This window comes from Neltuma alba, unplaced genomic scaffold (assembly GCF_004799145.2).
Source record: "Neltuma alba isolate B1F8T4 unplaced genomic scaffold, ASM479914v2 tig00000408_pilon, whole genome shotgun sequence".
NCBI classification, from domain to species: domain Eukaryota; kingdom Viridiplantae; phylum Streptophyta; class Magnoliopsida; order Fabales; family Fabaceae; genus Neltuma; species Neltuma alba.
Genome location: NW_021632037.1, coordinates 22,033 through 36,786, shown reverse-complemented (window position 1 = coordinate 36,786; position 14,754 = coordinate 22,033). Strand labels below are relative to the sequence as shown.

The 14,754-nt window shown below is 33.3% G+C and overlaps 1 protein-coding gene across 5 annotated transcripts; it reads right to left on the bottom strand.

Annotated features, from left to right (window-relative positions):
• Positions 1–702: 702 nt before the first annotated feature.
• Positions 703–7,410, bottom strand: LOC114732514 (cystathionine beta-lyase, chloroplastic). 5 transcript variants are annotated; one of them, XM_028919832.1, is made up of 12 exons: positions 7,196–7,410; positions 5,998–6,113; positions 4,996–5,252; positions 4,570–4,735; positions 4,372–4,484; positions 4,191–4,261; positions 4,015–4,106; positions 3,084–3,171; positions 2,833–2,944; positions 1,809–1,905; positions 1,419–1,500; positions 703–1,001 (listed from the first exon to the last, which is right to left on the bottom strand). In XM_028919832.1, the coding sequence occupies exons 3-12, from the start codon at positions 5,059–5,061 to the stop codon at positions 827–829; spliced, it is 1,062 nt and encodes a 353-aa protein (XP_028775665.1). In that variant the 5' UTR covers positions 5,062–5,252; positions 5,998–6,113; positions 7,196–7,410; the 3' UTR covers positions 703–826. The 5 variants fall into 5 exon arrangements, with proteins under 5 accessions (XP_028775665.1, XP_028775881.1, XP_028775739.1 ...); XM_028920048.1 differs by having other exon boundaries at positions 4,996–5,183; XM_028920101.1 differs by having other exon boundaries at positions 858–966.
• Between the last annotated feature and the right edge of the window lie 7,344 nt (positions 7,411–14,754).

The following is a 14,754-nucleotide window of genomic DNA, read 5'->3' as shown; positions in this document are numbered from 1 at the left end:
GTGAATCTTTTAAAACATAATTTTTTGCATTGTCCTTTTATAAGGTCTGTTTGGTTTGTCTCAAGCCTGGGACTTAGATCAGATGCTAACTTACAGCGGGGCATTAAAGAGTGGTTGCAGGTCTGGATTTGCAGACATAGGATACACAAGAAGGATATCGATTGTAATTTGTTTCTACCTTCTTTCATATTAGATACAACCCTTTTTTTTTTTTTTTTTGGAGACCAAAGCTGTTTTGCAGGAAAGTCATACCAATAAAGGGAACCAATCATACAAGCCATAAGGAAGTGTGCAACTTTTTTTTATGCAACCTGAAGGAATGAGGAGACAGAAGCTAAGAATAAAGCAGCAAGAGCACATTTGGAGCATCCACATGGAATCAACTTCAGGCAATATGAAGAAATACAAGGGGTGCAGCAAGGTTGGAGAATGTTATTCAAGCCTCATCGAACCAGAAGCAGAATACGAGAGAATGAGTATCAAAATCTCTTTTCATTGGCATGAATATCAAAATCGGAGGTACAAGCTTCATATCAAGATTGAGACTTCAGGTACAACTTCAAGCCCTATGTGATGCGCAGGTTTTCATGTAAACGCAATGCTGCATCCAGATATGTCATGATCATCCTCTCAAACTACGTGTACCCAAAAAAATTTTCCTTGTGTATTATACTGTGTAGGCATCTTATCCTCAATATATGGAATTGCTTATCATCAGGGAAAATGTGGCCAGGTAAACTAATCAATTTATCAAATAGATTGTACTCAAAGTGAATAAATTAGAAGGAAAACAGTTGTAGTATATTCAGATAATCCAATAATACATTCAAACATTCCTTAGACTAGAAAGTATCGACCAGTAACTTAATGTCTCATAAGGCACCTGTTGCTTCTCAACTCGCAGCTCCATTGTTTTCATTCCTTGCAAACAGAGCCAACATTCGAATGGAGCTAAGCCCGAACCCACTGCATTTTGTAAAAAATACATCTCTTTTGCCAAACTTTACAAGATGACAATCAAAGGCCCAAAAAAAAAAAAAAAAAAAAGAAGTCGAGGAAACTCAGTGCTGATCCACATGATTAATTGAATAAAAAATTATGAAACAGATGGAAAATGAAAATGAAATAAAAAATAAAATAGAGAATAGCTCACAACATAATAACAAACTTATCGTGTGAAGAGTGACTTAGACCAGGCCATTTGAAAACAAGGAATAACGCAGGAAAGAGCAACAAGAGTATTTCATTCTTAATTATAAGAATCACAAGAACACCAATCATCAGCAAAATTTGCCATTGAATTGAAATTTAGTTCACAAATTCCTGTACATAACTAACAGATTGACAAAAGTGGCGCACAAATAAATCAATATCTTCAAAATCATAAATGTGTCAAACACAAGAATAAGAGACCCAACCTTTCGCCTTTCACAGCAATGACACCAGCCATGAGATAACTATGTCCACCAATAAATTTGGTAGCTGAATGCATAACAATATCTGGAGAAGGGAAAAAATTGTAGCTGTCACTTAATCGAAATTTCTTTTTCCTTTTTTGTTGTTAAATGTAACATACATAGGGTGTTTTAAACAAATTCTTAGCATAGCTGAGTTTTTAAAACATATCTATATATAAATATATTGCCCCCAAATATTGCTTCAATTCACACAACAAGTTAAAAGAATTAAAAGTATCATGAGACCAAATGTGACATTTTAAGTACTCCCAGTGGCTAGTTCATTTTAACAAGCATGCAAGTTGTTAAATCTCATTATACTTCATTATATTGCAATGGTTATATGAATACCTGCCCCAAGTTCCAAGGGTTGGCATAATACAGGAGACATTATACTATTGTCCACCAATACAAGAGCACCATGTGCATGAGCCATCTCTGCTATTTTCTGGACATGAATCAGCAAAATGAAGGAAATTTTTTTAAGTTGAATTAAACCACCCAAAAGAATTCCATACTACATATCATACATGTTGTTTGAGGTGAGCTCCATGCAAGAAGTAGATAAGAATTTTATAAGCATAGGCCTTTTGTTCTTCACTTATGCAAGAAGAGACAACAAAAACTACTGATTTAATAAATTATGCCAGTAAGTTGAACGGCAAAAGGAGGGATAAGTCCCGAGGGCTCAATGATATTAGAAAGGGCAAGAGGCAACTACTAACCCTGTACTGTCCAGGCAGTTAGAGAGAAGAATGAATTGGGTAAAATACAGGATGGTGGGTCCAATGAAAGGGATAGGAGGTATAACAGTGTTGGAAAGTCTAGCCGCTCAAAGTGCAAGGAGTGGTCTCTGTGAACGTGGCTGTTTTACCTTCATTTTCCACACTTGTAACTGTCTACCAAGACTTGAAATACAATCTATGCTGAAACGCAATATTGTGAAACTTAAAATATTCAAGTTCAAATACAATATATACCAAAATAATAATGTGCTTTTCTTTATAATATTTGAGTTTATTTTGCAAATCGAGAATAATCACATCAAAGGTGAGTAACAAACAGCAAAATCCAATAAACTTCTCTAGCCAGAAAAATTGAGACCAATCACATTACCAAAAAAACTAAAATAACTGCAGCAGCAGCAGCAATAATAATAAAACAACATAGTTTACACAAAAAATAGTAATCTAGACCTCAACTATATATTGTGACAAAAGCAATCACTCATGCTTCAACTTTCTGTATTTGCAACAAAGACAGTGCCTTAGCAAATAACTAAAGTTTAATGTAAGATGCTTAGGCCTTATAACGGCTCAAAAGAAGACAACAACAAAAACAATACGCTTCCAACTTATGAAAGAAAGCAGCTTACTCGAATATCAGATATTTGTAACCGAGGATTGGTAGGACTCTCCAGCCACACTAACTTAGTCCAAGGTCCAATAACAGAGGCTACCTCCTCTAGATCACTTGTATTTACTCGTCTGTGCATGCAAGCATTACAACCTCATTATCAATGGAGGCCATAGTTCTTGGAATCAAATAAGCAATCCAACAATAATTTGCTTCATAATTCAATACTCCACAGGAAAAAACATATGAAAAGATGAAAATCACACTTACTTCACCACAACTCCGGACTTTGGAATTACACGGGACAGTAGTCTATCTGAACCTCCATAGATGTCATCTCCAGCAACAATTTCATCACCTACATGACATTATACAAGTAAATGACAATAAAAGCAACCAGTCCAGAATACATAATCTCCCATGAAAACTATGAGAATATATGCACAAGTTGTCTCCGCCATATCCATATAATGAAAATAAAATTAGATGTATTCCAACATATGTAAAGTTCAATAAAAAATTATATATTCACAACCACATAACACTATAATCTCAGACCACAATAGATGCTTAAATAATGTAAATGTCATCTCTAGCATGGTATAAGAAAAAAATGAAGACAAAATGTAAAAAAATCATTTGATATCAATATTTAAAGAAGGCTTAATAATTTAAAAGCTTGAATTTTTATTAAAAAAATGACTTTGATTTCTTGTACTGTCATGTACTTATTTATTGCACATAATATTTGAATTGAATATATCTACAAGCTTCCAAATTTACTTTTCAGCCTAAAAAATGCTGAAGTTTATTGCTGACCATGATGAGAATTCTTGATTGAGTGTTGATTACGATTGATTAGGAATGACCGTACATAATCGGGGAGATTTTATTTTGTAATTTTTCTGTCTTTATTAGCCATTATTATGTTGTATTAGGATTGCATTATAAATAAGAGGCTCCACTAAGTCAAAAACACACTGAATATTTTTTCCTCACATTCTCTCTTTTCTCATACTCTCCTATGTGGAGCACCGAATGGCTTATTTGTGAGACATATTTGTACATATAGACAGCGCCAAAAAAGACAATTCATTTAACCAATTTTATTACAAATTACTTTAAACAGATATACTTTCACGCTTGCATATTTTACAAGCTGAGATACAAAAACAAAACAGACTAAGATGAGGAAATGCACCAGATTTAAAAAGTTGACAAACGGCACTCAAAGCAGCCATTCCACTACCGAAGCAAAAGGCTCTATCTGCTTTGTCAAGCTTTGCCAGTAACCTGAGGATACAAAATATACGAAGTAGAAGAGATGGAACAAAGAAACAGATAAAGACAAAATCAAGACAACAAATCAGGTCAAACCTTTCTAAAGCATCTCGGGTAGGATTTCCACTTCTAGTATAATCGTAGGGGCCATTTTCTGTTGCAGAAGGCTGCATGAAGAAGTATAGAAGACAAGTGCCATATGAAAAGAGTATCATGGAATAAAGATACTAAATACAAAATAACTAAAGAGCTCAGCATGTACAGATCAAGTTTTCACCTGCTTAAAAGTAGCAGTTTGGTAAATTGGTGTACTGACCGCTTCATAAGGATCAAACTCATTATCAAAATTCATTAAAACTGTAGAAAGACCAGGCTCACAGGACTGTTCTTCTGCCAAAAAAAAAAGTTGAAACTATTTACGTATAAAACAAAATATATACACACAGTATCAACACAAGAAACATAGCAAAACTACTTGAGCACTCCGCAATACTGTCCACCAAAGCCGATGCGCCCACAGCCATTTCTCTATCAAGTGAACAACTCAGTCTGAACCCCTTTGCACAAATCAGTCGGTTTGACTTCAAATTTGCTGACTCGTAAAATCCCAAGCTCTCCCACATATTTCCAGCAGTTGTGCTCTGAAACAGAATGAGAAATGAAAATGTTATGCATACAAACTACGAATTGGAATCTTAATTTTATCAAGGTCTTGTTTGTCTTCATAAAAGTTAGATACAAGAGTCAGACTCTCCCAGCATATGAATTATTGTCACCATAGTTATACTTCCAGTAACTACAACAAGAATGCATTATTTTGGTGAAGATGCCAACAACTCAGTGAATACCAACAATAACCGTACAAGGTGCATAAAGTGTTTGAAAGAATGGTCATTGTTACCTTAGCTTGGAGATCAATAGCCACTTGAGTAACAAAAGGCTTGAGAAAAACTGAGGCTGAAGCCATCACAGATGATCAAGAAAGAGCTAGGTTTTTCTTGTGCTCTTCAAGGCCGTGGAGCTTTGGCTTGGTATGTAGTCCCAATTTTATGCATCCAGATTACCTAAACAAGAATTTCCTGAGCATCTCTGCTCATCACCATCATCTTAGCATTTCGAATCATACAAGACACCACAGAACACCATGACTTAGGGAACCTAAAACATAACAGAACCATTTCAAAGCCAACAAAACAAGGTGCCAATAACGTAACAATGCACAGTAATAATTCAGTAGCAATGTGATAAATTCACCTTTGCTGACACCATACGTATAAAGCGAAATCTAGAGGAATGGTTGAAATGGGTAAGGCACCTTTTGTTGGGCAGAGGGTTGACTTAGAAGTTACTACTAGTTTGGAGAAAGGGATAAAACTCTCAGTGGCCATAGGGTTGCTGTTAGCTGTTAGCTTTTACTTTAGGGTTATTTTGGGGACTTTGTTGTGCACTTTTTGTGATATTGGAAGCGTTGGAGTCTCTAGGTTATGATATGGATCATTTTGTACTTAGAGAGTGGGAGAGGAGTGCTCTAGCTGCTCGAAAGCCAGGAATTGTGACTGGTTTGTGGCCTTATTTTGTTGTTGTACTCCTATTCTTATCATAACAGAGGAGCTTTCTTGTGATGATTAATCACGGTCCAGAAATTTTCCATTAATCTTTACTTCAGGTTATATCACAATGCAACAAGGTATCATGCAATTTACTAAAATGTATAGCACCAACCAATCCAGCTCAAAACCACCACAACAAGCAACAATGATAACAGTCAATTCAAGACCATATTAGAACAAATCAAGCAAAACCTGCAGAACCAATAGAACATATACAAAGCCCATTTGATTAAAGCAAAATGCAAAGCTTCCAATGATCAATTAATTGATTCATTAAAACTTCAACATCAAACCATCTTATTCAATTCATGCAAACTACAAAGCTTCCCACAGATTGACAACACATCTGATCCCAGCAAAGTCTCTGATTCTCTCCCTCTCAACAGCAGTGGATAACAGGGGATGATGCCTGTGAAAGATGCAAGTGATGATGATGCCAACTTGGAGAGAATGACAATCCTTGAGTTGAGGATAAACGTGCTCAAAGGTTTGCTTCAATTTTTGTTGGTTTCGATTGGTTTAAATCAAAATAATGAATTTAATTTGAAATATTAAGGCTAAGCATACTTCTCATTTTCATTTTTTTCTTCCTTCCTCTTTTTTATAATTTGCATTTATAAGAAGATTCCTCATTATTAAGAAACCATTTAACCATGAATTTGTGCAAGTTTGAACGCTATGCATAATTAATAAGAATACATTGTTTGGACTTTGGGCGCCTTGCATTGGCATGACCATAAGACTGTTATTATCTGTAACATGCACCCAAAAGAGGGGGGAAGGTGAGGAGATTCATTATATTAAATCTCAAATTAATGTTACTTAAAGAGAATATTATTTTTCTCTGCTACAGCTGCAAGGTGACTCGCTTTGATGGTTATATATATGTCAATTAAATTTCTTCAATTCAATCCGCTATGATTCATGAATAACTATGAAAACTATCATATCCAAAATAAAATATCCATACCTCACAGGCAATAAACACCGGTTTGTAAGTAGCATGACTTACATTACATCACAATCTGTGTTAATGATTATAATGAAATGTAACTCACTCTTTATCAAACAGTGGAGGTTCCCACATGTGAAATTATAGAAGATCATTCTTAGTTTAGTCACGTATCCTTGATACCCACTTGCCATTTCTCATCCTCTATTTTACGGAACGAGACGAAGTAACAAAACCAACCAGAAGCAAAGGAAATGTGGAAATTTGTTAGTTGTAAAGTGCATTGCACAAGGTGGGCCTATCAATTAAAAAGCTTTCTCTGAACTCTTATCAAATTAGTTATCTATTTTGATCCCTTATACCATTCCCCTGCTCTTTCTCAAAATTAAACATCCCACTTTCACCTCTTCTATTCATTATTTATTTAAACTACAAGCTTCAAGCTACTCAGCCGGCAAATCAGAAGCAAAAAAGGAGGCGGCGAGCCAGAAACAACAAACCAAAGGACGTTCAACAGAGAACAGAAGGCAGAAACGAACCTGAAGAAGAACGAAAACCAGAACAGAATAATAGAACCGAAAACCAGAACCACGACGAGCAACGGCGGAATCGAGCAGCAACCACGAAGCAGAAGGCAGTGGGTGAAGCAGAGAGGGCGAGTAGTGAAACAGAGGGAGCTAGCCGGCGGGGAGCAGGGGTTCTGATTCTCTAAAGTAAAAGAGGAAATATTTGAGGACTTTAATGTAACGCTTCTGATTTGATAGAATAGCTTAAAGATACTATGACTTGTACTAAAAAAAAATGATAAAAGGTAAGGAAAACTGAAAGTAAATTGAAAAATATCTGAGGATGCGTTGCGGGAACTCCTGCGTATCAAAGCAATTACCCCATGGTCCTAAGGTTCGAGTTTCCTTTTTTTTTTTTTTTTTTTTTTTTTTGCAATCGTAATTAATTTGTTTCTGTTCTTTTTTAAATAAATGTTTAATGATGAATAGTGTAAAATAAGCTACATAAGGTTGGCCAAAAAAAAAGGCTACATATAAAAAAAAAAAAAAGGAAGTGATCTGAAGGCACAACGACTTGTACACTTCAATGGAGGGGGAAAAAAAAGTAAATGATACACAGAGCAGGGGAGGGGGAAAAAAAAGTTGACATTAAAAGGAAAATACTGTTGTTAAGCGTAACAAACAACCAACGGAACACCCCAAAAGTCAAGAATATAAAACAAAACAATATACCTTAAATCATCAATCAAAATAACTCCTAAAATTCCTCTTGTATGCAAAAAATAACAACTCCTTAAATAAACAAGTAAAAGAACAAAGGAAAACTAGCTGGTCAAAAAAAAACAGAGGAAAACTAACCATCATCTAGCAAAACATGAGTATAATGCCTCCAAAACTATAGATAAAATTTGAAAGAACTGCAATAAGTTCTCATGAAAAGAATATATTCATAAGAAAATTCTTATAAGAAATAAGTAGTTTTATTATTTTTTATTCTAAAATTTGTTATTATGAGTTTCTTAGTTGTCGTTGAGATTTTTTGTAAATTTGTTTCTTTTATGAGATTTCATTACAATTCTCTCATGAAATTTTAGCAAAATTCGTTTACCTCAAAACCAATTAAAAAACGGAGGTCAAGGTAAAATTATTTTTTTAAAGTAAATCTAAGGTCATATTATTACTTTATTACAGTGGTTAGTTTGCTATCCATCCTAGATCATTTTTCTTTTCTTTTTTTTCCTTTTTATCAGCATATCATTTTTCTAACTTTATCAATTACATTGTGAAATAGATCATGAAAGTTTTATACTCCCTCTTCTCTTTACTATAAGTTTTAAATAATTAATTTATGGATAATAAAAATTAGTTCAAATAATTTTGAAATAATAAATAAGTTAAAAATAGACTATTTTAAAATAATAAATAAGTTAAAAATAGACTTTTATTTTCAAATGTATTTTTACAATAAATGAGAAAAAGATGAAAGACGATAAGAGAGAAATAATTAAGGAGAATATTAAAAAAATACATTAAATGTTAAAACAAATCCAAATTAAAACTTATAAAATGGACCACATCCCTTTCCAAATTTAAAACTTAGAAATAGGATCAAAAGGAGTATTCAAGTATTCTAATATTTCAATCAAAAGATCATATGACAGATACGTTTAATTCAGCTTGTAATATACTAATCTCATATAGAATTAAATAAAACTAAATTTTAAAAAATCGTTTTGAATATAATGATGTTTTTCTAGAAAAAGAAATACTCCTGCGTAACAAAGACCTATGGTATTTTAAATGGCATATTCACTCATGACTATGCGGAATCAACAAAGAAAAAGAGTACAGCCAAACAAGGTATATGCGGTGGTTCTCCTGCGCAGCTTCAAAGACTTTTATTTTCGTCATCCTTTGATGATGTCAGAACTACTGAACCCCCAACCAATGTTTTAAAAGCCGGACCGGAAGTCGAACCAGAAAGATCAATGGGTCATGGTTCAATCGGTCGGATCGGTCGGACCGTTCGGTCAGACCGGTGACGCAATAATTAATTTAAAAAAATATTATATACATATAATTAGTATATGAAAAATATCAAATTATTAAATAATTTAGAAATGCATTTAAATAATCTAAAATTATAATAAAATCATTGAAAATGGACTAAAACCTTATATTTAATTTTATGTATGTTTAAAATATTTAATGATATTACAAATTATCAATTCATTCAAATCAAAATATTTTTTTTAAAAGATAGATCAAATATCGAAACAAAAAGACTAGCGACTCACGATTTTAACACCACAATATATGAAATTTTCAATGAAATAATACTATATGGTTATAACTAGTCTAAAAATATATTAGGATATTTAAGGGGATCAATTTTTTTTATTTTTCTTCTATTTTTTGAAAATTTTTAGTATTTTTCAGTCAGGCTAAAAAACCGTCCAGTTTTCTGAAAACCGTTCCGGTTCCCGGTCCAACTCCGGTTTCCGGCTTAATAACGGTTCAACTCCGGTCCAATCCGGCTCAACTATGTGAACGGTTTTTTGGTCCAAACCGAGCCGTTAACGAGTCCGGGTGACGGTTCAACCGGTCCGGTCCGGTTCTTTAATCATTGCCCCCAACGACGAATACAGATAGTTCAGGGCTTCGATTTATTTTATTTTATTATTAATCGCTATTAAGAGTTGCAAATTTATTTTTACTCTGAAATTTGTAATACTATACGACTCTCTCCGGTCTTTAATATGAAAACGACTTAACTAATTAAAATAAATTTAAAAAATTAATTAATTTAATTATTTGTAATCAAAATGAGTTCATTTTTCTAAAACATTCTTTTTAATAATGATTATGTTTGGATAAAATCTCGCAACATGTGCAATCAATATGGTACTTTAAAAAATAAGAGAAAGAATTACAAATTTAAGGGACCAAATAAATTGAGATCTTATATTTATAACCAAGTCAAATCTCCAACTAGCTTTTATATTAAAAGAAAAAAGTAGTATTTTTTTAAAAAAATAAAATTAATTTGAAAATATAAGAAAGATTGTGTTGCAAAAGTTAATAACCTGTTTGGTTCAATTCCATGAAAGTTCATTACATGCAATCCTGATGTAATGGGCTGATTCAATTGTTTGGTTGGGTTTTTGTAATGTAAAAAGAATTACATATTGTAATCCTAATTACCTTAAATGGATGCACGAGGATTACATAGCTAAGACTCATAAATGGGGATGCAGACTTCTTGTAATGAAGTAGAAAATATTTTATTACCCTTATAATTTTTAAAATTGACCAGATTGCCCTTAATGAAACACTCATAAACCCTATCAATTGCTACCCATTGTGTTCACACCGCTGCCGTCTTCCTTACTGCGGCCAACGATCATCATTGCGCTGGAAAGGTAATCACTTCTTGACTCATCCTTGTGGATTTCTTTTGCATTCGTTCTTCATCAATTTTTGCATGCGTTATATTCTTTTCTAATTTGTAGAGATAATAGACTAATATTAAATAGATTTGGTACATGTGAAGAGTATGCTTTTTTTTACTGAATATACCAATAGACCTATACCTATTAAATATAGATAAAATTTTAATTATCAAACCTGCCTTATACTTTAATTAATATATATATATGGGTACGAGCCAATTTTATGGTTTTTCCTATTATATATATAAATTTATATTTTGATATGTTATACATATGAACGGATAGGGGTAATTTGTCTATTATTTTTCATTATATGTATGGATATGGTTATTATACATTTGGAGGAAAAAATAGACAATTTTAATTATATATATATATATATGAGCTTGTAGATAAGGGTAATTTTGTCTTTTGGTATATTATTTTTACCTATTCCCATGTTCTTTGTAATCCAATCAAACATTTTTGTGTCTATGCATCATCTTTCTTTAATGACGTACCAAATAAACTCATGTAATCATTATTACATTACATTCCATTACATTCTATATCATTCAATGAACCAAACGGGCACTAAGAGTATCCAAACAAAAGGCAGCTGATGTGTGGAACATGATAAGTGATTTGTTGTTCTTAAAAAAATCTAGATATACTAAAAGGGAAAAAACATTGTGAGTCTAATGAAAGTAATATAATTATTAAAATGTTCCAATAATAAATGAGCATTAATCTCCGTATTTAAAAAAAATGAGCGTGAATCTTATTATCATGTTTTATATTGGAACTTATCATTTAGGGAAAATTGCAAAAAAAGACCTTGGAATTGCAAAAATACAGATAGAGACTCTTGACAACTTCACTTTGGGTTTTGACAATAATAATATGTCATGAAGTTGTCAAAACCCAAAGTGAAGTTGTCAAGGGTCTCTATCTGCGTTTTTGCAATTTCAACATCTTTTTTTGCAATTTCCCCTATCATTTATTTATGATGAGACTTTTTAATAATTACTTCTCTGATTCTAAATATAAGACCTATTACACTGTAAAATGAGTATTATATTTAAAACCTAAAGAGTATTTTTTTTAAACAACACAGTGATTTTTTCAATACAGAAAGCTTCAAGCTTACAACCTTTAAAAATGACAATAAGAAATAATGACATGAAAAACAATCTATCTATCTATCTATTTATCTACTTACAATATGAAATCTAGTGATGCTCGAATGAGGGAAAACGGGTTTTGGGGGTTTGCGGGTCAGTGCCCAGTGGTCCACTAACCTACTATTGGGCTGTCTAATGATCCAGATCCAAGCAACTCTTCCACCTCCACCTCCCCCTCCTTGTGATTTCCTCGGTCTCCCTAAACCAGATCTAAAGCTTAGTAATTGTTAGACGTTGTTGAACTTCAACCATCGTCAACCACCATCTTGACACGATAAGCCATGAGATCTGAGAAGGGATTTCGAATTCGAAGTCCAAGCCAGATGAAGAAAGTGAAGTCACGATTCTTCTTGGTTCTTAGAGATTGCAAGGGTGTCATTATCGGTAGTAAAGCTACTAATAATATATTAGTGTGGCTAGTTAATTCCATTGGTTATATATCTTTAACATCCATTAAATAACTCTTAATAATTAGGCCGTCCCTAGTGTTACTGACTTAATTCTTTGATGTACTTAATCATAACATCCATTTCATCATATTTAAATTCCCCAAGCCCTACATCTATCATAACCTTGAAGTTCCAAACTTGAAGTTCTATCATCAAGTGCATTGGTTTCCTCATATTATGATTCTAGGTGGCGAGATTATGTTCTATTTAGATTTACTTATAATTGAACTTCAAATCAAATGTATCTAATTTCTAACAGAACCTCCTATTTCTTTGTGCTTCCTTAGTCGCAATCACCTGTGGAAGAACAAATGGTCTTCCATAGAACAAAATCCAGCAAGCAGGTTCCCTATAAAATCCAGTGAGAAACAAAATTCTATATTTGCTTTCTTAGTGGGCTTATGACTTGAAATCAAATCTCTTTGAACATATCTTCAGGGGGCAAATGGGTAGAGTCATTTGCTTAATATTTTTCCGTATTAAGCTTATGTATATTCAGATTTAGTGAAACGTCATTCCATCGTGTGAAAAGCAAGGTTATTTATTAGATATTTCCTTGAACGCAAGCTGTGTTCAACCAACATAAGGATTTTGGGTGACATTTACGTAAGTTCTATTCATATACACTGCCCTTATCAGTTGTCAGAGTAAATATTAAAAAAAAAAATTACTACTTCCAGTCCTATTTATAAGATCTTGTTTGTAGATTATAAACAAAGACCTTATAATTAGAACCAGAGGTGGTATTTCTTCAAATCATTTTCTATTTTGGTTGCATTTCTTTTACTTAAAGAGGTTTTGTCAGCTACCCAAAGAGTGTGCCAAAGGAAAGCAAACCAAATGGGCATTTCTAAACATTCAATGGACAGTGATTCCTTGATCAAGTGATGAAAACTCCACCATTGTTAATTCAGTCTTAATGTTCTTCATCTTCCTCTTGAGGCTATGGTACTCCTAACATGTTTAAGTCCCAAGAAAAGCCCCTCAAAATGGGCGCATATTTTGTGTATGTGGGTATAACCTACTCACCAATTAGTATTTGCCCAGCCTGATTCAAGGCTTATTTTGTTTGTTCAAGTCATCAATTTCTGAAGTTGACCCCGTAAACAAATTGCAGACAATATCATATCTACACAAATTAAGTTTCTTTGGAAAATCAACATTTTCTTGATAGTCATTTCTCCAATTTCACATAATTAAGGACACACATTCAGTAGTCTGAGAATAGAATATGATTTTCAGATGAAATGAAAATGAGAACATTAAAACTATGTTTGGACAGAGAGAAAAATGGGAGGAAAATGAGAATGAGGAAATACTAAGAAGAAAAACTTTCAAAAATAATAAATAAAACTGTTATTTAAAAAAAAAATTCCTAGTATTCTTTCCTCCCTCATTTTTTCTCATCCAAACATAGGTTTTAGACAAAGAATAATTTTATTTGTTCGAATAATACTTTCAATTTCACCAATCAGTGTGGCTAGGTAGCATTAATATTGCGTGCTTGAATTGTTCTTTACAAAAGTTTCCTTCTCTATCTGCCCATCTAAATCTAAAGTAATATATAAATAAATAAACTTCACATTTTTAAAAAACTCATTGTATTATGCGGAAATCCTGAGGGATCATAATATACAGAGCTGGATATACTCAAAAACATGTGTTGGCATTCCAAACTGTAGTATCATCAAGTGTGATAAACATTACATGCAATACTTTGATGAACCAAATATAAGTTAAAAAAAATGTTTAAACAAATTAAAAGACACTTATAACATGGATTGGAACTCCACAGAAGTATTTAATAACCAATCACTACCCTGAATAAATGACTGAACCATGAACTTCGCTGCCTCATCGTCCATTAGACTCAACTTATAACCTGCCCATTTAACCCTCTTGTTAACACCTAACCTGGCTCCCGTATTCTTATACTCCGTGTAGATTATAGGGCTCACAGGTTCCATACTCGATACCCATTTTTTTCTAGCCCAACGGATGCAAGAAGGATCCTATATCTGACTGCATGATCATCGTGGTGGAGTACTCCTTCCATAGATAGCCAAGGTACATCGGAGCGATGAGATTGTTGGCCGTAAAGATTGAGGATTTCTGGATGATGATTTTAGTGTTTTGGTTAGGATCCTTTTTTCCTTGCACCGTGGTGGTGTTGAATTGATTTGGCAAGGGTTGTCTCGGCTTGATGTTGCAGTTCTGGAAGACAACAATGGAGTTGCCAAAGATGAAGTCGATGGTGCGGTGATATCGCATTTTCAGTAGAACTAACTGTCAGAGTGGGTGTAGAGAGTGTCTTGGAAGTCATCAAAAGAGCAGTTGCTACTGCAAATGTTGGGTCAACTACATTAAACTCGATTGTTAACATGAAACGCTCTTTTGATGGTTAGTTTAGTTTCTCTCTTTCATTCTTTTTATGGGTTTCTTCTATACAGGATCTTGTAGATTCCTTTACGCTACTTAAATGAGGAAGTCTTTATAAATAGTCACCAAGTTTAGAGGTAAAATCATGT